The 27,805-nt window shown below is 40.7% G+C and overlaps 2 protein-coding genes across 5 annotated transcripts in view; one reads left to right on the top strand and one right to left on the bottom strand.

Moving 5' to 3' along the window:
* Znf106 (zinc finger protein 106) overlaps positions 1–22,195 on the bottom strand; it is a 52,083-nt gene extending 29,888 nt beyond the window's left edge. The window contains exons 1-4 of one of the 2 annotated variants that reach the window (XM_028767140.1): positions 22,077–22,195; positions 15,115–15,199; positions 9,382–9,443; positions 979–1,176 (exon numbers count right to left, since the gene is read on the bottom strand). In XM_028767140.1, the coding sequence (XP_028622973.1) occupies positions 979–1,176; positions 9,382–9,443; positions 15,115–15,168 (314 nt within the window). In that variant the 5' untranslated portion in view covers positions 15,169–15,199; positions 22,077–22,195. The remainder of the gene's footprint in view (positions 1–978; positions 1,177–9,381; positions 9,444–15,114; positions 15,200–22,076) is intronic. The other variant, XM_028767141.1, reaches the window with a different exon arrangement.
* Positions 22,196–25,733: 3,538 nt separating this feature from the next.
* Snap23 (synaptosome associated protein 23) overlaps positions 25,734–27,805 on the top strand; it is a 32,762-nt gene continuing 30,690 nt past the window's right edge. The window contains exon 1 of one of the 3 annotated variants that reach the window (XM_028767173.1): positions 25,734–25,865. The gene's annotated coding sequence lies outside the window, so the exon portion shown is untranslated. The remainder of the gene's footprint in view (positions 25,866–27,805) is intronic. The other 2 variants (XM_028767175.1, XM_028767174.1) reach the window with 2 other exon arrangements.

Genomic DNA, 27,805 nt, shown 5'->3' on the forward strand with positions numbered 1-27,805 from the left:
CTGCGAGTTGACTATATAAAGAGACCCTACTTCAGCCAAGTTGGCAATTTTCTCATCACCTAGTAGGACTTTAAAACTAATAAACTTCATTAATTGTTCTCTCCTATCTTCTGTCTCATTAAGTAAGTTCCTGAAGTCAAAGTCAGGTGTTATAGCACACACCTATAATCCCACCACCTTGGGAGATAGACAGAAGTTCAGAATCATTTTTGGCTACGAGCAAGCTGAAGACTCACTGAGGCTACATGAATGCCTGGCTCAATTAAAAACAAACAAACAAACAAAAAACTTTGAGCCATAAAATCATAAATGCCTAATACACAAACACAGGTATATAAAATTAGGACGTACAATTAGGGAACTTTCACTATTCAAATAATCTTGATATTGTCAAAATTTAAAATATTAATATTTATAGAAACATCCAGAGTGAACCAGGCACTGTATAGTCATTAGAACACTCAAGGTAAAATTCAAATTTAGCAAAAGCACCATGCTAATTTATAAGAGGTCATCCTTTCTCCTAAGAGATATTATTTGAACAATAAAAAATATAATAATGCAAATGAATAATAGATGAAATATCTATTCAATGATACTTATATTCTACAGCTTTCTAGTAGAAAAACTGGATACTAATAAAAACAGTTCAAGACACAGTGACCAAGACCATAGTTTTCAGGTGTAAAGACAAGACTGAGTTTAAGGAAAGATAATAGAACAATTCAAGAAAGTACTTCATAGTCCTTAGTCCCCAGATAGCAAACTCAAAGAAAATTTTATATTTAAAATAAGATTAGGCTTTAAGGCTCTTAAAGTTAGGCTTACTTATCTTTCAAATTTCCAATCACAAAGCTGTGAATGTAGCTTAGTAGAGTATACTCAGCTGCGCAAAGCTCTAGAGGCTCATTCTCAGGACAGATAAGTTGTTTACATGTGACTATCTCAAAAAGCGAAACTGAAAACAAACCGACTTACCGACTTTGTTCCTTTCTTTCTTGTATTAACTGAACAAGTTCCTTGTCAAAATAATCTTCCTCTTCCTCTTCCTTTCCATCATCTTCTCTCTCCTGGGCATCAACATTATCTTTGTGCAACTGGCCAGAAATGTGCTTTGCATATGCAGAGAGACCCACTTCTGTGACCTGGCACACTCGGCACTCATGATTACTGTCCCTAGGGAAAGAGGGAGATGAAGGACATTCAATGCTCCCCACTGGCATGGCACACTCACCAGACTGCTAGCTTCCGCTGAAAGACTCTGTATGCAGATGGACACAGTGAAAGGTTAGCGCCAGTGAAAGGTTAGCGCGATGGTCCTCTCATCACTTTTAGTACATTTGCTTATAAATTACTTTGGAATAAATTTTAAATTCTTTTCCAGCAATCAAGAGGCAACACACTTCAGATTAATGAACTTTAGGAGAAAAATCTTCTTGAATTGCTGTACTTAAATTCTTTTCCAGCAATCAAGAGGCAACACACTTCAGATTAATGGGCTTTAAAAGAAATCTTCTTGAATTGCTGTGCTTAAAATCTTGCCAGAGGAAACATGGTGAAAGGGGAGGCAGGGCAGGGGGCTCAGAGCGAACACAAGCTGCTCTGGAGCACACCCATGGTGGCAGCTGCACTCAGAAAGCCTGGTGACAGCACATCCATTTAATCTCCAGCTCTAAAGTATTCTTCCAGTGAAAGTTGGGGGTGGAACAAAGAGGAGGGGGAACAGCCAATCTCGGCTTGGTAACTAAATTGAACAGCTGGCGCTCTGCCTGGAATGTGAAGATTCCGGACCCTGGCAAATGACAGTAGTAGTCCTAGCAAATGTTCTTAGTCTGGATGATACATGTGACACATTCTGCTTCAGCAGGCTTATTTTAAAGGGAATTGAAACCATGTCAATTGTAGGAAGTTAACAGCTGTTAGGCAAATGTTTCTCTCAAGTTTCAGAAAATGATGCAGTTTAGATACATACAAAATTGGCTTTTACCTAAACTCATGGTGAGGACTGGCTTGCTTCTGTATACTTTCTCTTTTACTCGCCACAACAGCAAACCTCCCGTTTGGCCAGTCTTAATAATCAATATCTTAAATTCTCTACAGAAATGTAGCAGATCAATAATTTAACTGTTTTTAAGTTCTTTCAATCCTCTGATTATATCATCTGTCTGTGTAGCACTGATGAGCATGCAACTATGGCTGTCCCATAATTCAAACTTAGTCCAGGAGCTTGTGCTGTAGGTTTATAGTAGTGATATTTCTGTGATCCCCACACCAATCTGGGTGTCTACATGTATCTGCCTATATAAATCTAAAGAGAGATGCCATGAAACACACCCAGTCACCTACTCCCCGCCCCTCCTTTTTAAACAAAACCCAACCAAAATAAGCAGAATTGATATGAATTAACAGAAGTCCTTGAAACTGAAAACTTCATTTACTACAAGACTGTATCTGTTACAAATCACTTGAATGTCCGTTTAAAGCAAAGCAAAATAAACACCTTACAAAGCAATTACTGAATGCTGAGCACAACACTATGTTACTTAGTTACAAACTATAGAAACTCAAACAATGTCTGGTACATCTTAAAATACAATCATGGGGGCTAGAAAGATGGCTCAGTAGTTAAGAACATTTTCCATTTTCTCAGAGGACTTATGAGCTCCATGGGATCTGACACTCATTTCTGCCCTTTGTGGGCACTGGTTCTCACATGGCATACATTTACTACATAAATATACATTTACACACAGATAAAAAATAAATCCCAGGGAACAAAATGCAATGCAGTTGGGCAGAAAATTTAACACAATGGTAGCCAGTATCCAGCTAGGGCAGGGCATGAGGCACTAGGTTATATCTGCAGCATTGCACTAAGAAGTAGAAGTGAGAGGAGATCAGCAGTGGCTGCAGTCACTAACCCTAACCCTGCAGCACTTGGAAGGCAGAGGCCAATGATCTCTGAATTCGAAGTCAGCCTGGTCCAAAGAACGAGTTCCAGGGCTACACAGAAAAACCCTGTCTTAAAAAACAAAAATCAAAAATCAAAAACCAACACCTTCCCCAAATAAAGGAAACAGAAACAGCACTATTAAGGGACTGACAAGCAGATCTCTGTGAGTTCAAAGCCAGCCTAGTCTATATACCAAGTTGTAGACCAGCCAGCACCACAAACGGAGACCATGTCTCAAAAAGAAAGGGGGGAGAGGCAGAGCAGGAGAAGCAGCAGCAACTTTAGGCACACAACACATCCAATACTGTTTCTTATTTTAGAAGAATCTCTGAAAATAGAAAAATGTAGAAATCTTACACTTTTCTTTTTTACTCTGTAGCACAAATGACTTCATTTTAAATTTTTAAAATGAAGAGTTCTGACCAGGTTCCCTAAAAATATCAATGGGTTATCTTGAATTCAATGTTCTAATTCCATGTCATCCTATAATATTTTAATGCATTATTTTCTAACCGCATCTATATATTTAAAGATATATTTAAAGATTAAAGGTATGTGAAGGTGGAGGCAGGTGGATCTTTGTTACTTTTAGGTCAGCATGGTCTATTCAGTGACTCCCAGGCCAGACAAGGCTACAGAAGCAAGATCCTGTCACAAACAAACAGCTTATTAAGAATAAAGTTCTCACCAGGCAGTGGTGGCACTTGGGAGGCAGAGGCAGGCGGATTTCTGAGTTCGAGAGTTCAAGGCTAGCCTGGTCTACAGAGTGAGTTCCAGGACAGCCAGGGGTACACAGAGAAATCCTGTCTCGAAAAACCAAAACCAAAACCAAAACCAAAAAAATAAAAAAAATAAAAAAAAATAAAGTTCTCTGAAACAACTGGTGGGTGCTAACTTGTAACAGCAAGCAAGCATCTTACAACAACACAGAAAGTTTACAATATACACAGGAATCTGCTCACAATAGGCAGCGCCAGAAGAATCTAGAGACTGTATGACAAATACTGCACATACACTGCAGCTGGGATCCAAGCCAACCTGTTTTTGTTAGCAATCATGTTGTTTTCAATGTCTTCATCTACACTTCTACTTAACATATAAGACATAGCATTGGATGTGGCCATACCAGTGCTTCGTTCTATTGGGACTTTTGTACGATATCTATTTTTTTCAAAATACCTGATTATGACTTTATTTATAAAATAAAAATTTCTTATGTTCAAGTCATCAATATACCTCTTTTGAATTTTTCATTAATAATTGGCTTATATACTTTGTATAGACATATAGTTATAGATAAAATGCATTGCCTTTGTGTCATAGCTAATGAAGGCAGTAATTTTCCTCAGGGTGTTTGAAGGGCCCAAATTAGCTCCATCCTGTCACCACACAATTTCCCCTCATGTACAAAAGGCAGTCTTAAGATACTCTATGCATAAGCCTTTCTTTATTAAGCCTGCTCTAACTAAAACTGCAACAGCTGCTTGATAAATAAAGTCTTGAGTCTTTGATAGCATCTATCTGGAGTAACTGCTCATATCACACATCTTCCCTATGCCCATATAAGAAACCAAAGAAAACTTACCAATATGGTCATGTTTGCCTTTAAAACTGAATATAAAAACTTAAGTAGTTAGGCATGGTGGTGCATACTTTTAATCCTAGGACTCCAGAGGCAGAGGCAGGTGGATCTCTGTGAGTTAAAGGCTAGCCTGGTCTACAGAATGAGTTCTAGGACAGCCAAGGCTACAGAGAGAAACCCTGTCTCGAAAAACCAAAAGGCAAAACAAACAAACTAACAAAAAAAACCACACACACAAAAATTAATAAAGTATTTTATAATTATTTACAAGATCATAACTCAAAAGTAAACTATAAGCACAGTAATTAAATATGAAACCCAGAAGAAGTGATCATCTATTGAGGCTAAGAGGGAAAAGGAGTACAGATTGATTTGTCTCTAAGGTACAAACTCATGACTATCTTTAAATTAAGGCTACATGTCAATGAAATATGTTTGAGACTTTATGGGGTTCTTCAAAAATTGTTTCATCAGGTTTTTAATGCAACTTATTTGTTGCAAATTGTATATAAAACTTGTTATGGCTGGACATAACATGAAGAAATCTTTATTAATGTGCACATCTCTAAATAAAATGAGTTAGGGTGGTCAAGATGGTGTTTACAGGAGAAAAAGAACCTATAGAGCAACATATAATCACATGAAGTCCAGTTATTCAAGATGAAACAAAGCATGTGCATAGATCTGAAAATGTGAACGCGTATAAAGTCTGAGTAGGCTAGACAACAGGATGGAAAGGGATTTTATTAAAGAGGAAAAAGGTGAACAAACTTAATTTCTTTTTTTTTTTCTTTCTTTGAGACAGGGTTTCTCTATGTAGCCAAGGCTGTCCTGGAACTTCCTATGTAGATCAGGCCTCGAACTCAGAGATCTTCCTGCATCTACTTCCAGAGTGCTGGGAGTGTGTGCCTCCATATCTGGCCCAACAGACTTACTTTCTATGATTCTATATTCATTATAACCTGTATCTTACATAAAATTTGTTATTAAAAAAAAGTTTTAGGGGGAGCTGGAGAGATAGCTCAGCAGTTAAGATTGCTTACTACTCTTACAAAGGACAAATATCCATTGCAGGCTTCTCAAAAGCACCCCGTAACTCCAACTTCAGGTCTGAACATTTCTGAAGGCACTTGCATTTAGGGGCACATACCCACAGGAAGACGTACATACACTTGAAAATAATAAAAATAAATCTTTGAAAATAATCAAATAATCGTTTTATCGGGCTGGAGAGATGACTCATTGGTTAAGAACAATGGCTGGGGCACTCCCTGAAAGCCCCCCAATTCTAATCCCCTAGCTCTAGAGCAGCCCACCTGCGTCTTTGCTTCCATTCCCAAGAGTCTACACAGATCCTGGCAGCACACTCAGTTTTCCTCCATCCTATGGATCCTCTGAGCAACAGCAACTCACCACCAGCCCCCATCCTCACCCACTTCTTAGTATCAACTTCCAATACATGCTCTACTCAGGACCCCCAGTGGCTATACCTGGCAGATCTGAGAAGCATTCCCTACCAGACAACCCACAGCCACTACAATCTAAGAACCTGAGAGGGCAACAGAAACCAAGGAAGAGAACACCCACCCAATAAAGACAAGACCAGATATCAGCACTTAGAATTACAATCATCCCAAACGCAGATGCCTATACACCACCATAAAAACATAATAATATATAATCCTATCTACGCTAGAATGTTTTCAGCCTCTGAGACTTGCTGCTGAATAAGCTAAGCCTTTCTAGCTCTTTCTGAGCTCTGACTGGCTGGTTCAATTGTTCTGGCTCAAACTCTTCTCCATACTGGCTGATTCAATATGGCTTTTCTTTCTTGGCCTCTCCTAAATTGTTCTGTTTAGGTCCATACTAACTTTGACAACCTGTTCTAATTGTCTGGCTCCTTCTCATTTTCTGGCTTGTTCTGTCTTTACCAGTATCTAGCTTGTTCTCTCTCTATAACCTCTCTCTCTATAACTGTCCCAGTAAAACTACCTCTATCTTTGTTTTTTTTTTCTCTACCCTGCTCTCTCTTAAATAGCTTCCCTTTCCTCTCATTTTGGAGAGTTGGGAATATCTTATTCTATCAAATCTTTCTTTGATTCATCACTTTGTCTGCCATTACAGGTCACTTTTTAAACATGGATGTTTCCTTATACAAACTAACTTTACCTTGTTTGGGATTAAAAGAATGTGGTCTATATTCCAACCAAAGGGATTAAAAGATGCATGCTAAAAGCTGAGCCACATTTCAACTAGAAATAGGCTTTTCTTTTCAATAAATAACACAATCTTGGGGCTCACATGTGATCAATGTCCTACAGTTCCTTGGTCAAGGAAAATGTTAAATTTATTAAAAAAAAAAAATCAGGGGCTGGAGAGATGGCTCAGCGGTTAAGAGCACTGACTGCTCTTCCAGAGGTCCTGAGTTCAAATCCCAGCAACCACATGGTGGCTCACAACCATCCGTAATGAGATTCGATGCCCTCTTCTGGTGTGTCTGAAGACAGCTACAGTGTACTCATAAATAAAATAAATAAATAAATCTTAAAAAAAAAAAAAAAAAAAAAAAAAAAAAAAAAAAAAAAAAAAATCAGGCATAAAGCCTCCAGGAAATCTGAGATAGTATGAAAAGACCAAATCTACAAATAATAATAATATGGAAGTAGAAACCTGTCAAAAGTATAGGAAGTATTTCCACAAAACAGAAAATTTCTACAACCTAAAGGAGGCAAAGCTTTTCAAAGTACAAGAAGTATACAGAACACCAAATAAAAATCAAAAAGAAACTCTCCACAATATATCACAATTAAAACACTAAATGTACAGAATGAAGAAAGAATACTAAAAGCTACAAAAGAAAAATACCAAATAACATATAAAGGCAGAATCAGAATTATTAAAGTAATACACCTGACTTCTCAGATACTAAAAGCCAGAAGAGCCCAGACAGATGTTCTACAGACCCTAAGAGATCACAGATGTCAGCCAAACTACTATACCCAGCAAAACTTTCAATCACAATAGATGAAGAAAGGAACTCAAGTATAAAAGCAAATTTAAGCAGTATCTATCTACAAATCTAGCTCTACAGAAGGTGTTAGAAGGAAAACTTTCACCTGAAGAGGTTAACAAAGAAAACAGAAGGAAAATAGTATCAGACCAGTAAAACAAAGTGTGGCAGGGCACACCACCACAACAAAATAGTCTCAATTTATCAATAAAAAGACACAGATCAACAGCTTGGATTAAGAAACAGGATCTATCCTGCTGCTGCTTCTAAGAAACACACTTTAACATCAAGGATAGACATCACCTTAAGGTAAAAGGACGGAAAATGATATCACAAGCAAATAGATTCACAAGAAGCAAACTGGTGTTACCATTCTAATATCTGACAAAACAGAACGGTTACATACTCAAAGGAAATAGCCACTAAGAGGGTATTGCAATTCTAAATTCTAAACATCTATGCATCAACATAAGGACACCCAAGTTTCATAAAAGAAACACTACTACAGTTTAAACCCCATTGATCCCCAAACATTGATACTAGTTGATGCCAATACCCAACTCTTGCCACTAGACAGGTCATCTGGACAAGAACCAGAGAAATGCTGGAGCTAAACCAGCATTTCTGATAAAACAAGTGACCTATCAGATATTTACAGAGCATTCTACCCCAACACCAAAGAATACTCGCTTTTTTCAGTACCTCATGGAAGTGCTGAAACTGACAGCATACTATAGATCCCTTTATATATGTATATATTTTAGGAAGCTTCTACGGTATTAGGCTTCTCTATGACCACTCAAATGGACCTTAGTTTTAGCTGTCCCTCCCTTATCCCCTTCTTCGCTCCCCCCTTCCCTACTACTGTCCCCCTCCTGTCCAGCACAGCTACCTCTTCTATTTCCTCTTCTTAGGGAGATTCATCCGGCACGCCTAGTCACTTCCTCGATGCCTAACCTCTGTGGTTATATGGATTGTAGCTTGCTTATCAAAGCCTGAACAGCTAAAAACAGATTCATAAACACATTGGTCTTTTGAAGTGAAGCCTTGTTTTTGTTGCCATGAAGCATAACCATTACACAATACAGGAACCAGGCAAAGAAAGAAATCCATTTATATGCTGAGATGTTAAAATCTAATAATAGCACATTAATTTACAGACACAAGATAAACCTGTATGACTTACAATAAAGTTAACACATTAATAGCAAACAGGATATTAATGGCAGCTTCATAGAAACTTTTAACTGTTATTCATACAATAAAATACAATTCATATTTCCAAATTTACCAATGTTACCTTTATCTCTACATTTCAAATTCACATTAGTCCAGAAGACACACAGAGAAGAGGACGTGGAATACACACACATACCACACTCTTTTTAAGCCTCTTGTAAACGTCTTAAGCTTTAAGCCATGAGCAGAACATTTTCAAACACACTTAAGATTTCTTACTTGGTTTTGCAGACACAAATACGCTTCAGCATAGCTTAGCAGGCTGTAGATTTCCCAGGCTATTTCAGCAAGACTTGAGGTTTATGACATACAATTAATTTTGCTAAAGTAAAATTATGGAAAGTACAAGCTGAAAGACCACACTGCATGATTGAGTCAGTTTACAAGCTAACTCATGCCAGTTCCACACTTGAGTTGCATTGAATTCTACCCATGTGTAGATTTCAGATGCACAAAGGTACCACAGCTTATCTTTTTAAATCCCCCAAATCTACTGCTATTAATTATGAACAATGATTCAATGCCATCAGACAACAGTTATCATCAGCACTTAAACTCCATGCCAGTAAGTTCAGGGAAGAGAGTGGTTGTCCTTACCTGCCTTTCAGGTTCTCAAGTTCCCTGTGATGTAACATGCTTCGCATGTGTTCATCCATCTCCTTCAAAACAAAACAAGGCAGATTAAGCCAAAGGGGATTGCTGAGGGTAGGGTGGGTCTGGCAGGGTGGTGGGTGGAGTTTCTTTGTAGATATTCAATTAACAATTTGGGTTATGAAGCTGGAGAAATGCCTCAATGGTTAAGAGCACCTGCTGCTTTTCCAGAGGACTGGAGTTCAAGTCCCAGTAGCCATGTCAAGTGGCAGGCTCACTTCTGTGGGAAGCCTAGGAACCCACAGCCTCTTCTAGCAAATATCCCCACATATGGCTTGCATAAACTCATAAGACACATATACATGTCTGGAGAAAAAAATAAGAAGTTAAAACATTATTTAAGGGGGCTGGAGAGATGGTTCAGTCATTAAGAGCACTGATTGCTCTTCCAGAGGTCCTGAGTTCAGTTCATGAGCAACTACATGGTAGCTCACAACCATCTGTAATGGGATCTGATGCCCTCTTCTGGTGTGTCTAAAGACAGCTACAATGTACTCGCATACATTAAATAAATAAATCTTTTTTTTTTTTTAAGGTTTTTCGAGACAGGGTTTCTCTGTGTAGCCCTGGCTGTCCTGGAGCTCACTCTGTAAACCAGGCTGGCCTCAATCAAACTCAGAAATCTGCCTGCCTCTTCCTCCCAAGTGCTGGGACTAAAGGCGTGCGCCACCACTGCCCGGCAAATAAATCTTTTAAAAAATTATTTTAAGACAATTTGAAGTTCCTAGGTAAAAAATTTTTGTGATTACTCTTTTCAATTTAAAGCCAACACTGGCTTTAAATAAATTCCACATTAAATAATTCTCTGGCTATATTTCATGCTAATTTTTATTTTGTGGGGTAGGGTCTCAGATCAGGCAGGCCTTGTATTCATTATGTAGTTGAGAATGACCTTGAATTCCTAGTCCTTTCCACTCCATCTCTGGTGCTAGGATTACAGGTGAACATCACTGTAGCTGGCTCTCATTTTAAAAAGAGGAATGATTAGGCTGGCCTCCACTTGCACATGCTAGGATTACAGCATGAGTATCACAGCATAATCTACACAAGGAATTCTAGTTCATTTAAAACCATACAGAAAAACCCAAGGGGCCAACAAGACATGAGCCTGGCAGGTAAGGGCACTTACTGCTGAGTCTGATGACCTGGGTTTGATCCTTAGAGGTCACATGGTGAAAGGAGAGAATCTATCTTTGCATGTGCACTCTGGTATATGGGTGCATATAAGTATGTGCATCCAGGTGTGTGTGGTCAAACACACCCATACAGTGCTTTTTAAACTCTTTAAAATCACTTAGCTTTTAAAACTATTTGGCTACTTTATGTGTATGTGGCATATGTACATGCTCATGTTGGTGTGCACACATGCATAAAGATACATATGTGTGTGTGATTGTGGAGGTCAGAGACCAACATTGGACAGCTTTCTCAATTGCTTTCTACCTCATTTTTAATTGTTTGAAGAGTTCGTGTGTGCGTGTGTGTGTGTGTGTGTGTGTGTGTGTGAATGCATGTGAGTGTGCTTGCATGTGAATACAAGTGACTATGGAGGATCCTCTGGGGCTAGAGTTAAGGTGGTTGTGAGCTGCCCAACATGGGAACCTAGAGCCACACTTGAGTCCTCTGCAAGAACAGTATTTGCTCTTACCCATTAAGTCATCTCTCCAGATCCTGCACCTTAGTGAGACAGTATCTCAATAAACTGGAAGCTTACCAATTCAGCTAAGCCGACCAGTGAGCACCAGAGATCTGCCTGTCTCTATCCTGGGATTATAGATGTACACTGTTGCTGCTGGATGCTTATGTGCTAGGGATCCACACTCAGATCCTTGTTGTTTGCATGGGAATCACTTTACTGACTGGGCTATCTCCTTGGTCCCTGTTTGTCTACTTCTATCCAGTCTTCCCCAACTCAACTGAAAGTGTCTTAAGAATAAGCTAAAACTCTTTTTTTTTTTGGCTTTTCGAGACAGGGTTTCTCTGTGTAGCCCTGGCTGTCCTGGAACTCACTCTGTAGACCAGGCTGGCCCCGACCTCAGAAATCCACCTGCCTCTGCCTCCCAAGTGCTGGGATTAAAGTGTTCGCCACCACTGCCCGGCAAACTACAACTCTTATTTTAAGGTTTGACAGAGTCTGTCATATAAGTTGTTAATTAACACTTGTTGAATGAATATGGTTGGCTACACTGATCATAGATAGGTATTAAAAATAAAGTCTCCGGTTAAGAGCACTGACTACTCTTCCAGAGGTCCTGAGTTCATTCCCAGAAACCAGATGGTGGCTCACAACCATCTATAATGGGATCTAATATCCTCTTCTGGTGTCTGAAGGCAGCTTCCATGTACAGTTCAGTGGTGGCACAGACCTTTATTTCTAGCACTAAGGAGTTTGAGGCAAGCAGATCTCTGTGAATTCAAGGCTGGTCTGACAGCCACAGGCTACAAAGAGAAACCTTATCTCAAAAAACAAAAATAAAAAATAAAAAAAAAAGTCTCTCTTGGAAGCGGGAAAGATAGCTTAGTGGTTTAAAAAACTGACTACTTTTGTAGGACCGAGGTTCAATTCCATGGTACCTCACAACCATCTGTGTGACTTCAGGTCCAGAGGATCTGATGCCATCTTCTGGCATCCTCAGGCACTGCATGTATATGGTGCACAAACATACATTAAGGCAAAACACATAAATAAAATCTCCAAAAAAATTAAAAAAGCAAACAAAACATCTCTATGTAGGTTTTTGGTTTTGTTTTTTAAAAATACACACTTTGAGGGACTAGCTACAAGCTCAGCAGCTAAGAATACTCATGGCTCTTGCAGAGGACGTAGGTATGTTCCCAGCACCCACAAGGGAGCTCACAATTCTCTACAACTTCAGTTCCAGGAAATCTGGCTCTACCTTCTGACCTCTGTGGGCACCAAGCATGCACTCAATGCACACACATACATTCAGGCCAAGCACCTATACACACAAAATAAAGTTAATTAAGCCTTTAACAAACAGTAACAAAATTCCACCACTGGTTTGCAGCTGGGCACAATGGGGCACACCTATGGTCCTAGCACTCAGGAGGCCAAGTGTGGATCTGGAGTTCAAAGCACAGTTTTGGCTACATACCAAGGCCAGGCTGGGACAAATGAGACCAAGACTTTGAACACAGCAATTCAATCACTGTCCTATTTTGCCCACTTTTCAACTTCCCCAATAGATTATTAGAGAAACAAATAAACAAGCAATACCCCCCCTCAAAAGAAAGAAGGCACATATAAGTTAAAGAGCTGTAAATATCTCATTATAGTTAGAGAACAGCTGTTTACATACAGAGTAATAACTGATGGTTTCTGTATACTATACCCTGTGCTGATTCAAACATTTTCCCACTTAAACCACAAAAATATTACAACTATTAACTTCATAAAGACTGAAGGATGTAGAGAAATTAACTCCTTCATTCGCCAGGTATTCCTCAAGTGCTTATTATACCCTATGTACAAAGCTAAGCACAGAAGTAAATGTGAAAAGATGCCTCTCTGATAACCAAGTAGTCAAACTGGATCTCAAACCCAGGAAGATCTGACACAAAATGTCATATTATGTTGTAAATATCTGATGCATTTCTTCATCATAGACACACTTGTCAGAAACAGTGTAACCACTCAACAGCCCATTGTTGCTCTATCTTCTATTCTGTGATAAAGAGGACAGCTGTTTCGAAACACTTCCCTTAAATCATGATTTACTAAAGACTGTTTCCTTTCTATCTCTACAAAAGCTACATCTGGACAGAGTTTTACAAGTGACTCTTTCTAGCCATAAGTGATTTTCTGCAACTACAACAACACACAGTGAAAACTGAGTCAAGTTAAAGACACAGAATTTAAAACTCCATCAATAACCAGTCACAGTGACTCCTGTAATCTCCTTACTCAAGAGAGAGAGGAGGATCCATGCAGGTCTGAGGCCTGCCTGGTCTACAGAGCACATTCCAAGCCAGCCAGTTATGTAATGAGGTGCTCAAGGAAAAAAGAGACAAAACAAATAAATGAACAAAAACTTGAAACAAACAACTACTATTTTCAAAACAAAAGAATAAAGGCCAAAAGTGAGAAATTGTAAGCAATTTCCTTGAAGCACAAGCAAATTCTTTTAGTTTAAAAAACTTTGCTTTGGGGGCTGGAGAGATGGCTCAGCAGTTAAGATCTCTGGATGCTTTTCCAGAAGACCCAGGTTCAGTTCCCAACACCTACATGGCAGCACCTACCTATAACTACAGTTCTGGAACATCTTCTGACCCCTTTGAGTACCAGGCATGCATGTGGTACACAGACAGAGAGACAGACAGACATGTAAGCAAAAAACTCATACACATAAAATTTTTTTAAAAATCTAAAAATATGTTGTTTTTTAAAAGCTTATTTGGGGGGGACTAGGGAGATCTAGCGATTAGATAAGAGCATTTATTGCTCAAGTATGAGGATCTGAGCTGAATCCCTGGCACCTACAGACAAAGGCTCAGCAAGGGCACATGAAACCTCACCTACACTTGCACACATAATGCACATAGTGGTCCTCCTCCTCCCACACTTGGTTCTTTTTGCCTCTGTGCTGTATGCTCCACCTGTGGACATTTAAGATACTGTCAACAGCACCTTTGCTACACTACACCTTGTCTGTTAGTGGTCGTGTCTCTATTCAGACCAGGTGGCCTCAAACTCAAGATCCTCCTGCCTCTGTTCCCAAGTGTTGGAATTGTAGATGTGCATTACTGCACCTGGCTGCACTGCACTTTTCTTGAGCCTGGACACACACAAAAAGCAAGTGAATGTAATAAATGCAGTATTTGTGAAACATCTGTGAATCAAAAAGTACATACTTTGGGAACTAAGGATATAACTAAGAGGTAGACTGTTTCTCAAGTACACATAGAGGTCCCTGAGGTAGACACAAAGTAAAATTTCACAAACTCATAAAATCTCAATTAGCCTGAATTTTACGATGCTTTCTCTTTAACTTGTTGCTAACTAAAGTTCTCTAAGTAATATACTCAAGTACCCTAAACTCTAGGTAGAGGTTAATAATATAGTTACTGGCTTTTGACACTAATTAAAAAATACTCCTTCCCGGCAGTGGTGGCGCACGTCTTTAATCCCAGTACTTGGGAGGCAGAGGCAGGCGGATTTCTGAGTTCGAGGCCAGCCTGGTCTACCGAGTGAGTTCCAGGACAGCCAGGGCTACACAGAGAAACCCTGTCTCGAAAAATCAAACCAAAAAAACCCCAAAACCCCCAAAACCCCAAAACCCCCCAAAAAAAAACAAAACAAAAAAACCACTCCTGGATTGAGACTGACTTAGGGGGGGAAAAAGCATGAATGAGCTGTTTTCACCCAGGGCTGGGAACAGATTATAGCTTAGTTGGTAGACTACCTAAGAATGCTTGACTAACATGCAGAGACTATGACTGTGTTCTCCAGCACTGTATATGTAGTGTGACAGCTAAGCTGTAACTCTAGAGTCTGGGAGTCAGAGGCAGGTGGAGCACCACAGTCTGAGGTCAGTGTACACAGAGAGTGTTCTAGTGTTGCACAGCAAAACAAACAAGATAAATTTTAACAGTCTCAATTTCTAACTATCAAGTTTTAACTATCTTAGATGATCCAAGTGCTGTCTCTTAGTTGTTTACCTTTTTTGAGCCATACACGATGTGGCACAATATGCATTTTCGTTCTCGAACCATAGTGACCAGATCTAAAGCATTCAATGTCAACCTGCAACAAGGAAATAACACTTAGTAACTTTTCCAGATATTGCCTTTAATTCACTTTTCACTTTGCCCCTTGCTCAATCTTTCAATCTGAATAATGTAAATTCCAGCTTTTACCAAAGTTTAAAAACAAAACAAAACAAAACACAAAAACGCAACTTCTGAGTGTCACCACTGAAGGACTCCCTCTTACCCCATGCAATAAACCCTGTCACTCCTACTGAAATCCATCCAGCTCTCCACGTTTCCCACCGCCGAGCTCTTAGCTGTCATAGCACAGCCTCCTGGTGTAAGCCCTAACTTCCATTCTTACTCTCCTGGACTTTTTTTTTTTTTTTTCTCAAAACCATAGCTGAAGAGTCTCATAACAGATTGGTAGCACGGTGGTGTTTAATCTTTAATCCCAGCACTTGGGAGGCAGAGGCAGGTGAATTCCAGGCTAGCCAAGGCCACACAGTCAGGCCCCGTCTCAAAAAAAAAAAAAAAAAAAAAAAATTCAAATCTAGATTATGTTATTTCTTTGCTTAGGTCCTTGCCATGCCTCCTTGTCTGTTTCTCCCCTTACCTACCTCTAGTTCGCCTGGACTGAGTGACACTTCTGGGAGGGCCTCACATTGCACAGAGTAGGTCTCACTATAAAGTAAAAAGGTACATGGCCTCTAGGCTAAGGAAGTTTTTTTGTTTTGTTTTGTTTTTTGAGACAAGGGTTTCTCTGTGTAGCCATGGCTGTCCTGGAACTCACTCTGTAGACCAGGCTGGCCTTGAACTCAGAAATCTGCCTGCCTCTGCCTCCCAAGTGCTAGGATTAAAGGCGTGTGCCACCACTGCCCGGCAGGAAGTTTTTAGTATACAGGGTACCCCTACAGGGAGATGAGAGGTAGAGACAGGACAGTCTCCAAAGTCTGTAGTAGGCCAGGTAGTCTGACTTATGGCAAAGAGACTGACTCAAACAGGGTGGAAACACAAGACTTCACATGAATACGTGTCCATACCACTACTCATGCTCAAGCACTCACAGATACACACCCTTTCTGCAAAAAGAACAGTTGAAGAACAAAAATAAATGTTTATTTCTTCTTTTAACTTACTTTAATGTAACTTTAAAGTAAATTTAAATTTACTTATAATTTCTGCTTGGAGAACTTTGATGCTGACAACTTGTACAAATACATTTATGATTGTTTGCACCAATAACTGATCTTTTGAAAAACTTTTAGTTATACGTATTTGTGTGTTTGAACAGCAGTATGTGCATGTGAGTACAAATATTGCTGGAACCCAGAAAAGATTCTCTAGAGCTGGAGATACATACAGTAAATGAACCATTTGTTGTCGGTGCTGGAAACCAAATTTGGGTCCTCTGCAAGAGTATTAAGTGGTCTCCCAAGAAACAATCTTTTGCAAACTGCTGGCCAGTATCAGTTCAGCCACTCAAGATATAAAATGATAGCATCACTTTTAACTGACCAATCTTGGCCTAGAAGTGGAAACAGGGTCTGCCGTGGATCTCAGCATCAAGGTTAGAAGAACCTCGGGTTGGAATTGCATCAACACTTTTTTTTTAAACAATTCCCTGCCGGGCAGTGGTGGTGCACACCTTTAATCCCAGCACTTGGGAGGCAGAGGCAGGCGGATTTCTGAGTTCAAGGTCAGCCTGGTCTACAGACTGAGTTCCAGGACAGCCAGGGCTATACAGAGAAACCCTGTCTCAAAAAACAAAAACACAAACAAAGAAAAATACAATTTCCCAAAGATGTTTGACAATGTACAAACTGTTGGTAGCTTCTGTTTATTTGTGCTTGCTTTTTTGAGATTTTGAGATATTCTTTCATCATTGACCAAAAGCTCTCATGGTTGAAGATGACACCTACTGCTCTTGCAGAGGACCCAAGTTCAATCCTTGCACCTATGTTAAGCACCTCACAACTACCTGCAACTCCAGTTCTATGGGGTCCAACACCTCTGGCCTCTACAAGCACCTGTACTCACATGCAGAAAATCACACTCAAAAACACACATATATAATCAAATAAGCTTTAAAAAAAAAAAGTTTCTAGAGTAGGTAGTTAAAGAGGGTTTAAAGCACCAATTGTTCTTCCAGAGGACCTGGATTCAACTCCCAGCACTCACATGACAGCTCACAAGTGGCTATAACTTCAGTTCCAAGGATCTGGTATGCTCTTCTTGCTTTTGTAGATGCTAGGCATACATGTGGTGTACAGACATACATGAAGGCAAAATACCCATAAACTTAAAATTAAATGATTTTTAAAAAGCTTCCAACATTTATATTTTACATGAAGATTGAGCCCCTTTGGCAGATATGGGACACAGCCTACCATTTGGGTAGAAACAGGTGTCTTGATATAATTGGGAAAATTCCCCTTTTCCTCCTTCAAGCCTTTTGCATATTTTCCACAATGTCTCCTGGTTACTCAGCTAATATGGATGAGCAGAGATCTTTGTCTTCTCTACTTTATGAACGATGTTATTTGGGTCACAAAAAATATTTTTGAGGTTATGAATATAACTTATGTGAAATGCTTGCTTGCCTAATATGAATCAAATTCTGGTTTTTGATCCCTAACACTGCAAAAATAAAATGTGGGCCGAGGAAGCAGCTTGGCAGTAAAAGGCTTGCCTAGTTAGTAGGCCTAAGGCTCTACCCTAAACACTAAACAGATCTTTTACCCAGTTTCACAAACTATACTCCTGCTTTAGCATTCTATAACTGTGAAGATATCAAAGATATAACAAGATATAAAGATTTACTTACGTGTATGAGTGCTCTATTTACATGTATGCCTGTACACCAGAAGAGAGCATCAGATTCCCATCACAGATGGTTGTGAGGCACCACCTGGGAATTGAACTCAGCACCTCTGGAAGAGCAGTCAGTGCTCTTAACTGCTGAGCTACCTCTACAGCCCCCAAGGCAAAGTATTTAGTTGGAGGCTAGTTTACAATTTCAGAGGCTTAGTCCTTTTATCATGGCAAAGAGCGTGACAGCTGGCAGGTGAGGCGCTAGAGAAAAACCTAAGCACTAAATCTTGATCTGTAAACAGAGGAGGGAGGGGGAAGGGAAGGGGACAGGGAAGAGAAAGAGAGAGGGCCTCTCATAGTCTTTTGAAATCTTAAAGCCCATCCCCAGTGACATACTTCCTCTAACAAGGCCACACCTCCTAATCCTATCAAAAGTTCCATTCCCAGGTGACTAAGCATTCAAACAGATGAGCCTAAGGGGCACATTCAAGCACAACTTCCAACTGGCACATTAAAATTTAAAACATAACCATAATATAACTTGCTAATTAAAAAGAAAGCAGAGCCATGTGTGTTGGCACACTCCTTTAATTCCAGCACTTGGGGTACAGAGGCAGGTGGATCTCAGAGGGTTGGAGACCAGTATGGTCTACAAAGAGAGTCCAGGACAGCCAGGGCTATTACACAGAGAAACATGGAGTGGGAGGACAACAAACAAACACCATCCCCAAAACAAAGCAACGAAGACAACAACAACAACAAAAAAAAAACAAAGGGGCGTTTTGGAGAGAAAGCTCAGCAGTTAAGAGCACTGACTGCTCTTCCAGAGGATCTGAGTTCAATTCCCAGCAACCACATGGTGGCTCACAATCATCTGTAATGGGATCAGATGGCCTTCTGGTGTGTCTGAAGACAGCTACAGTGTACTTACATAAAACAAATCAATCGTAAAACAAAACAAAAAACAAAGGAGATAAATGTGATTTACTATAAAATATGCACTTCAATATGTAAGTGCTTGGGCATGACTTTATTAGAAATCATAAAATTATGAATGTAGCAACTATAAAAACAGACTGATATGATATTAAGACTATCACTTGCTGGGTGTGAAGGCAGACACCTTTAATCCCAGCACTGGGCAGGCAGATCTCTGAGTTTGAAGCCAGCCTGGTCTACAAAGCAAGTACCAGTTTAAGGTGTTAGATCATCATAAAACAGGCATGGTAGCACACACTAGTAATTCCAGCACCAGGAGGTTGAGGTAAGCAAGTTACAGGTTTGAGCTAGTTCAAAGCCAGATTGGTCTACCTAATGAGTTCAGGCTAGCTGTGGCTATATAGCTAAGAAATTTTAAACAAACAAACAAAAAATAGTGGGGCTGGGAGATAGCTCAGTGTGGTTAAGAGCACTGACTGTTCTTCCAGAGGTCCTGACTTCAATTCCCAGCAATCACATGGTGGCTCACAACCATCTGTAATAAGATCTGATGCCCTCTTCTGGTGTGTCTGAAGATAGCAACAGTGTACTCACATAAAATAAATAAATCTTTAAAAAAAAAAAAGAAGGAAGGAAAGAAAAGAACTGCTGTATGTTAAAAGAGACTTCAAGATGTATAGTAGTCAAACATGTACCCTTTGGGGATTGAATCAAATACTGTCCTGATGGTAAGTTCCTGCCCTCCTAGTTACTCAGGAGGCACAGAATGAAAACAAATTCAAGACCAGCCTGAGCAAGGCAGAGAGACCTACCCATGTCTCAAAAAGAGGAAGGGAAGAAACGTAGAAAGTAGCTCAGTGATAAACACACAGACACGGAGGAGGAGGGGGAGGGGGAGAGAGACAGTATTCTTAAAACAACAACAAAAAAACGGACAAGCTAATCATGGTGGTGGTTACTTATAATTTCAGCACTTGGGAAATACATAGAGTTAAAGGACAGCCTTAGCTTCATTAAACTTTATCACAGAAAACAAACAACTAAGTATTGAATAATATAGATAGGGGTAAAAACAATAAAGGACTGGAAATACTGGTAATGCACTTGCTTAGCAAGGTGAGGCCCACCAGTCAGATCCCAGCACTGCAAAAACAAACAACAAAGAACAGCAGAGCAAATTTTAGTAACATATTGAAATCCAAGTGATAGGCTGAAGAAGTTAAGAGCACTTGCTGCCCTTGCAATGGGCCTAGGACTTGTTCCCAGCACCCACATGGTATCTCATAGCCAGTAATTCCAGGGGATCTGAAATCCTCTTGTGGCCTCTGTAGGTTCCTGGCACATATAGCATACAAAAATACATACACTCAGGCAAAGCATTCATACACATAAACAATCTTTAAAATTTCAAGTGAAGGGTGTCTGAAGAGATGGCTCAGTAGTTCAGAGGACTAGCTGCTCTTCCAGAAGACCTGGATTTAATTCCCAGCACCCATAGGTGGTTCACAACCATCTGTAACTCCAGCCATTCCAGGGGGTCTTTTGGCCTCTTGTTTGATACAAGTCCTCTAATATACACCTGGTAGCTCATATTTCTTGATAGTGCCTTTCAGATTACAACAATAGCAACAAAGTGTAAGCTTTTCACCGGCAACTCTACATCCTAGATGAGCAGTTAGAGTAATGTAACTTGTCTGTTTAGGGCTCCTATCCAAATTCTCAACTTCCCTTTCCACAACCCATTTACAACACACAAACTGTTCCCATTGAGTCATCCTGGGTTTGAGTACCAAAGGATCTGTCCCAAGCCATTCAATGTTCCTTGCTTTTCTCACAGATCAACCTTGAATTTGTTCTAATCTGGATGTACAGTAACTATTTGGTTTTTCTTTTTAAAATACTTTCCTTTGTGTCAAAGCAATTGGTTCTGAACTAGATTGATGAAATTCCTTCACACCTTTTCTCTTTCTCGGCTATTTTAAAGTTCTCTTCAAAAATCTATCTTGACCCTTTCTCTAGTTTAAAAAAAAGAAAACAAAACAAAAAACTAAGATGGGCATGTATCTGTAATTCCAGCACTGTGACTGAACTCAGGATCTCAAGTTTGAGGCTAGTCTGGGCTACATAAGCCAGATTCTCTCTCAAAACTATGAATCAAAATAAACTCTACTTTTTCTGTACCCAATAGTTCAGTCCGATTTCGAAGGAGTGCTTAGAATGTCTAATTTGTCGTACCAGAAAAAGATGAGCACAGCTCCAACCTTAGATGAAGTTTACTAGTTTCACAGCCTGAAAACTTCAACAAATCACTACCAGTATTTCAATTCCTCATGTGAAAAGTGCTGCCAAATACAATTCAACCATTTCGCTGAATTCCCGAGACACACCTGTATGTAATCAGTGCTTGCAAAGTGGAGGCTAAGTAACTCCTAGATGAGTCTGATCATCCATTCTTTCGTTTTTTGGCGTTACATTCCCCGCTGGGGTTTTAGAACAGAATTTGGTTCTTATTTAATCTGTGGTTCGAATCACCTTAATATAAACCGTTATGGTGGCTAGAGCTCTAATCTGCTTCCAAGTTGAAAAAAAAAATCCCACACACAACAGTGAAATCTGGAACTTCCCCAAAAAGATGGCTTATTTTACACTCAAAGATGACTATACCTAACAGACTTAAATGGGAAAGGGTGCAAGAGTCTCGTCTCTACAATTACGCACCAAGATCGTACTAAATTAAATGGATACATACTGTTCCACTAGTTGCTAGTACATTGCTAAGACGCATCCCAAAAGTAGAGTCCTCAAAAGCGGAAAAAAGAGGCGACACTGTTAGTCTCAGAAGGCTGAGAGATGGCCCTGGCTTGAAACCAACAGCCTTTAAACAGCAGACTAAGGCTGAGATTCCTCCTAGACCCCAGGCGGACAGAGGTCGGGGCCTGCCCCAAAGGTCAAAGACCCGAAGCCACGCGTCCAGCTGCGAACAGAATCGGATTGCCCTTGCCAGAATCCGTACCCAGAAGCCAGACACACGCTCACCCATAAACCCTAAACCCACACGGGTCAGAAGAGGCATCGTAGCGTAGACGCGTGCAGGCTCAGCCCCACCACATGCCCAAGGGGCAGACCATCGGACCCTCGGGGTCCAATAAGCCCAACCAGGCCGGACTCTCCATACTCACACTCACAGCCCTTCCTTCCTACGCCATCCGGCAGCCGAGGGCCCGGCGAGGGAGCTCCCAGACGCCCCCTTAGCCTCCGTTCCGGCGGCGGCCTGGGACCCGCTCCCCGCCGGGCACTGACGTCGCCGCCGCCGCCACTGCCGCCGCCACCACCACCATCGCGCAAGCGCGCAAGCGCACGCAGCTCAGCGCACTCTCTCTTCCCCCCCAACCCCCACCCCATCCGCCCTTTTCAACCATCTAGCTTTATTTGAACATAAGAAGTTAACAACGGACAGCAGACAAGCGGCCTTACTCAAAACGCGTGAAGAACAGAGATAGATCCTTTGCACAAACCGGTTGGCTGCACCTCCCTTTCATTCAGTCTCTTTCTTTTTCTTTTCATTTTCCAAGCTCTTTCTGGACTTCCCTTACTTTCTAAGCCCTCCACTCCACTGCTATGGCAGTGTCTTGACTAAATTTCAAAACTATTCCTTCTTTGTGAAATTTTTGAACAGATAGATCTCAAGTTAGGCCTGGTAGCTCACTCCTGATTCTGGAGGTGAAGAGCCGAGGGCAATGCGAGTTCAAGGCTAGACAAAGCTGTTACATAGTTACTGTGATACAAAGTGAAACTGTTTCAACAAAGGACAGAACTAAATTTAAATCTTAGCCTAGCTAGTAATAATTTATTTTTGTTTTGTTTTTTTGAGACAAGGTTTCCCTGTGTAGCTCTGGTTGTCCTGGAACTGTCTGAAGACCAAGTGGGTCTCAAGATCAGAGCTCTGCCTACCTCTGCCTTTAGAATGCTGGGGTTAAAGACGTGTGCTATCACTGCCGGACAATAATTTTTTATTTTAGATTAAGTAATATTTTCTTGGAATGTTAGTTTTTAAAGTTAAAATTAGGATGTTTGATTTATTGTTAAATTTGGAGCATTCCTGTTCGTTTTGGGATCCTGTTATACTGACTTTAGTGAACAGTTACATTGCAGTTGATAATGAGTGTAGCTACTTATATATGATTGAAACCGCAACAAGTCCATTTAAGGAAACCGTTAAAGCCTCGAATCAAAATAAATAGCTACCTTTATTTATGTATAAATATAGATTCCTTCTAAAGGTTTAGGAAATTCTTCCAATTGTGTATTTGTGACATCACAAGTCCTTAAAGCATTCAAGTCTGCTAGGCTGCTCATTCTATTTTCCTTTAAAGGCAGGTTACAGAAGTGCTTTGCTCTAAGTTCAGAGCCATAGTTCAACAAAAGCCAATAAAAGTGAAGACCAAAATAACCCTAGACCAGGATTTCACAACATTGACAGTTTGAAGCAGATAACTGTTATCAGTTGCTGTCTAGTGAATTCTAAGATAATGCTTCCCCAACTCTCCAGACCCTGCCCAATGTACCCCTGGAGGACAAAACTGTCCCTAGTTGAGAACTACAGTATTAAATCCATAATTATCCCAGCCCTAACTGTATACAGCCATATATATTCTTCCTTCTTGCCCTCAAGAAGTGATTTAAGAAAGACTAACAAAACAAACTTCTGGGTTCATTGCTACAGACCTCAACTGCTTATTGGTCCTCCTTTTCATTGTCAGTTTATCCAATTCTACAACTCTCCAAAGTGTCTCAATTTCCCTAAAGTTGCAACCACTTTTCTAATCAGCAAAGGATCTGTCTCTGACTTCTCAGAAAAGTGAACTTCCTGTTTCCAAACATACAGGCTTACAAATAAATTTCATCATTATCATTGAGAATATTTCTCCTTCCCCCAACTCTGTGTGGGTTAGTCTGTCTTCCATGAGTGTTCCTTTCTTCTTAGTGTCTTGGGATATCTATCTATCTATCTATCTATCTATCTATCTATCATCTATCTATAATATATATGTATGTATGTATTTGCGTGTGTGTATGGCAACATGCTTCCCACCCAGTGCTCATATAGAGAAATCAGAGGACATGCAAATATATGAAATCTAAATCAGGAATTAAAATCAGGTCCTTAGGCTTGAGAGAAAGTGCTTTACCTGGGGAGCCTTCTTGGCAGCCTCAGTTCTACGAGTTTTATTGTTTGAGGCAGGGTCTCAGGTTGCTAATGTAACCTCAACATCACTATATAATCAGTGATAACTTTGTATTTCTAATTTACCTCTCCACCTCCTGATATTGAGATTATAGGCTTGAACCACTATCCTAAACCACCTACCAGCATTGAATTTTTTTAAAAATTATATTTTATGTGTATGGGTGTTTAGTCTGTATGAATGTCTGTGCACCACCTTTGTACCTGTGCCTACAGAAGCCAGAGGAAGGTTTGGAGCCCCTGGAACTGGAGTCACAGATAATTGTGAACTACCAGGTGGGTATTGGAAACTGAATTTATGTCCTGTAGAAGAACAGCCATTTCTCCAACCCATAATTTTATTTATTTACTTTTGAGACAAAGAATTACTGTGTAGATCAAGATGGCTTCAAACTCACAAAGATCCCCTTGCTTCCACCTCCTGAGTGCTAGGATTGAAGGTGTGTACTACCAACTCTCATCAGTGGTTTGACTACTGCAGCTCTAACTCTATCAAGATCTTTATAAACCCTACCCTTGATTTTTTAAAATTCAACTGTTTTTCTCAATCGAGTCTTTTCTCCCATACTACAGTTCTCCTATCTTTATCCTAACAAAATAAAAACTAATAAAACACAACATTCAGGGGTTCTCTTTATAGCCCAGGCTGTCTTGGAACTCACTCTGTAGACCAGGCTGGCCTCGAACTCAGAGATCCACCTTCCTCTGCCTCCCAAGTGCTGGGATTAAAGGCATGCGCCACCCAAAAGCATTTTATAATGTTTCTATTTCTCACTCTTCTCCAAACTATGCCTATTATTCCAAAATTTACAAGACCTTTGAAGATCTAGGTTTCTCCCTAGCTTGATCTCCTAGCCGGATGGCAATGGTCTCAGGAGTAGAAGAGCTCTTCTATTCTCCCCCACCCACTGATAATCTGTACTCTGAAAGAGGATCTCACTAAATTGTCAGTCTGGCTTTACATTCCAGAGGTCAAGTGATCCTCCAGCTTCAGTCTGAGGACTACTCGGTGTGAGCTACCACGCCTTCATTTTCTTTTGTCTCAGAAAGTGAACTCTTAAACTTCTAACAAGAATGAACTTAAAGAAACTCCAGAAGGCGCGGCGTTGTTGTTCCCACAGCCAGGAAAACAGTTATCTCATGGACTTCCGGAGGAACGCCTACTTATCCTTCGTGACTTTAAGAGTAACTTCCTGCGTCAATCCTACAGGCATTCCTCAAAATAAAAGTTTTGTTCATTGTTGGCCAAAGGCGCCTCGGAATTTCTGAGACCGTATTCTGTTAACTGAAATGTGTTTACGCATCTATTTCCCTGGTTTAAACAGGCCAAAACACCCTGTAGGCTTTGGCAGTAGTAGTTTTGTAGTTTTTCCTAGGCGTTCAAACAGTAAAGCGTCCCGAGCAAGGCTGCCTTCAGGGATGATGGTTGCATTAACGCCCCAACGGGAGAATCGGTAGGGTTAACCGGTGAGTTCCCAGCATCTCCGCCTGCGTGGCAGGAGATTTAACGCCCTCTGCGGTGATAGGCTCCAGAGGTAGAGGTGTGCCTGCCCCGCGTCTCCCTGCGAGTGCGCAGGCGCACAGGTCCTCGGGGCGCATGCGCGCTCACGCGCACCCGGTCCGATCTTGTAAAGTCCGAGAGCTGTGGGGGCTGGAGAGGAGTGGCCGTAGCAGTCGGATGAGTCTTCTGGAAAGTAGCTGAGGGAGCTGGTCAGCGGGACAGGTAGGACGATATCCCAAGGAGAAAGAGGGTGTGGTGGTGGTTCACTGTTTTTAGGGTCAGACTTGAGGGGAGAAGGGAGCTCCAGCTAGTTCTCGGTGGATTGGGCCGAGAACGCGATCGCCAGGCGTTGGCGACCAGCGCGAGCCCCGCGCAGGAAGGGAGGCGCTATGGTGATGCCTTGGACTTGGCTCCTCATCCCTCACCTCCAGCCTCATGGTGTTTCTCGTTAGTATTAACAGACTATCTGGTGGCTCTAATGAACACATAGTTTTGAAATAGTAGAAGAATGACCCCGAGGCCCCTGGCATTGCAGACTTCACTGTCTAGGAAATTCCCTGCTTATCTTGAGGCTTCCCCGCGGGCAAGCACCAAGAATATGGTCAGTCAAAAGACAATTTTTTTCCCAATTCGGTTTGTGTGTGAGGAAAGTATCTTAAAGTACTGTTACACTTCTTTTGTGTGTGTGTGTGTGTGTGTGTGTTTCGAGACAGGGTTTCTCTGTATAGCCCTGGCTGTCCTGGAACTCATTCTGTAGACCAGGCTGGCCTCGAACTCAGAAATCCACCTGCCTCTGCCTCCCAAGTGCTGGGGTTAAAGTGTGCGCCACCACCGCCCGGCTTACTGTTACACTTCTTTCCTTCGTCTTTAATTATTAGTCACTGAGCTATTAGGAAAAGCAAACTGGTGATAGAGGAAGCGAAAAACATCCGAGTTGAGGAAAGAGATCTTTCCTTTTTGCTGTTTGTCATGTGGGTAGGTTTGGGCTGAGGGCAGGGATGGTGATTGCAGGAGAGTTCAGAAACTGGCGCTTTTTGACAGAGTGTTCTCAGCCTTATGAAAATAGTATAGTTTCTTACTTAAAGATATTTTAAGAATTAAAATAACTTCATCTGTCCTGCTGCCTCTTGTAAGAGGGTTTTGAGATGTCCTGGTAAAATGCTAATAGTTCAGTCATAGCAAGGTAAAACAGATCCTTCTCACATTCTTTTTTTTTTTTTTTCTTGGACAATACTATGCTTACATTCTGTGAAGCTCTGGGAAGTGGTGGTGCACTCCTTTAGTCCCAGCACTTGGGAGGCAGAAGCAGGTGTATATCTGTGAGTTTGAGGTCAGCCTAGTCCAGTGAGGCATTACTTGTTAAAGCATTTTTTTTTTTAAAGACATGATCTCACTATGTAGCTCAGGCTGGTCTGGAACTCAGAGATCTGCCTGCCTCAGTCTCTCAAGTGCTGAAATTAAAGACATGCACATATACACCATCCCCCCTCAAGCTAGCTTAAGTACTTTTTGATGTCCAAACTTAAAGCTATTTCATAACAAAGTAAGGAACGTTAGTATTTCTGTCACTGGCAAAGTTGATGCCCCAGGTGTCCACTGAACACTTGTCACTTGTTCTTTTGGTGAGAAGTTATGAGAAAGAATACATTCAAGTAGATAGTAACAGATTGGAGAACTCTTTTTCTTACCATGCTTGTGGGACAGGTCATACTAAAGTAATTTAATGATTAAACCTAGCCTGTACCTGAAATAATTATCATTCTTAGTAGGACTTCTTGTTTCATTTGGATTTTTAGGTGGCTTGTTTTTGGGTTGGGGTCTTTTTTCTACAGTGGGTGGCTGGAGTTCCAGGTGAGAGTCCAGTGACACCCCATTCTCTCTCTATCAGAGAATGTCAACAGGCCTGATCCTGAGAGTCTTTTGTGAAGTAATTCCAGTTGTTCCAATTAAGATGGTAATGCTTATTTATGCTCTGAGGACAGTGTTCCATAATAACACATTTAATATTTCTGAGGCTGTTATATAGGCCAGCTGCAGCGACCTCATGAAACCCCTTCTTAAAACAACAATTAAACAATAGAGATATATTAAATATATATTTCCTGATTAGTTCTCTCAGCCTGGTGGTGGTTCAAGATAGGAGCTCTCAGCTATTGCTCAAA

Source organism: Grammomys surdaster, unplaced genomic scaffold, assembly GCF_004785775.1.
Source record: "Grammomys surdaster isolate TR1022 unplaced genomic scaffold, NIH_TR_1.0 170, whole genome shotgun sequence".
In the NCBI taxonomy this organism is placed as follows: domain Eukaryota; kingdom Metazoa; phylum Chordata; class Mammalia; order Rodentia; family Muridae; genus Grammomys; species Grammomys surdaster.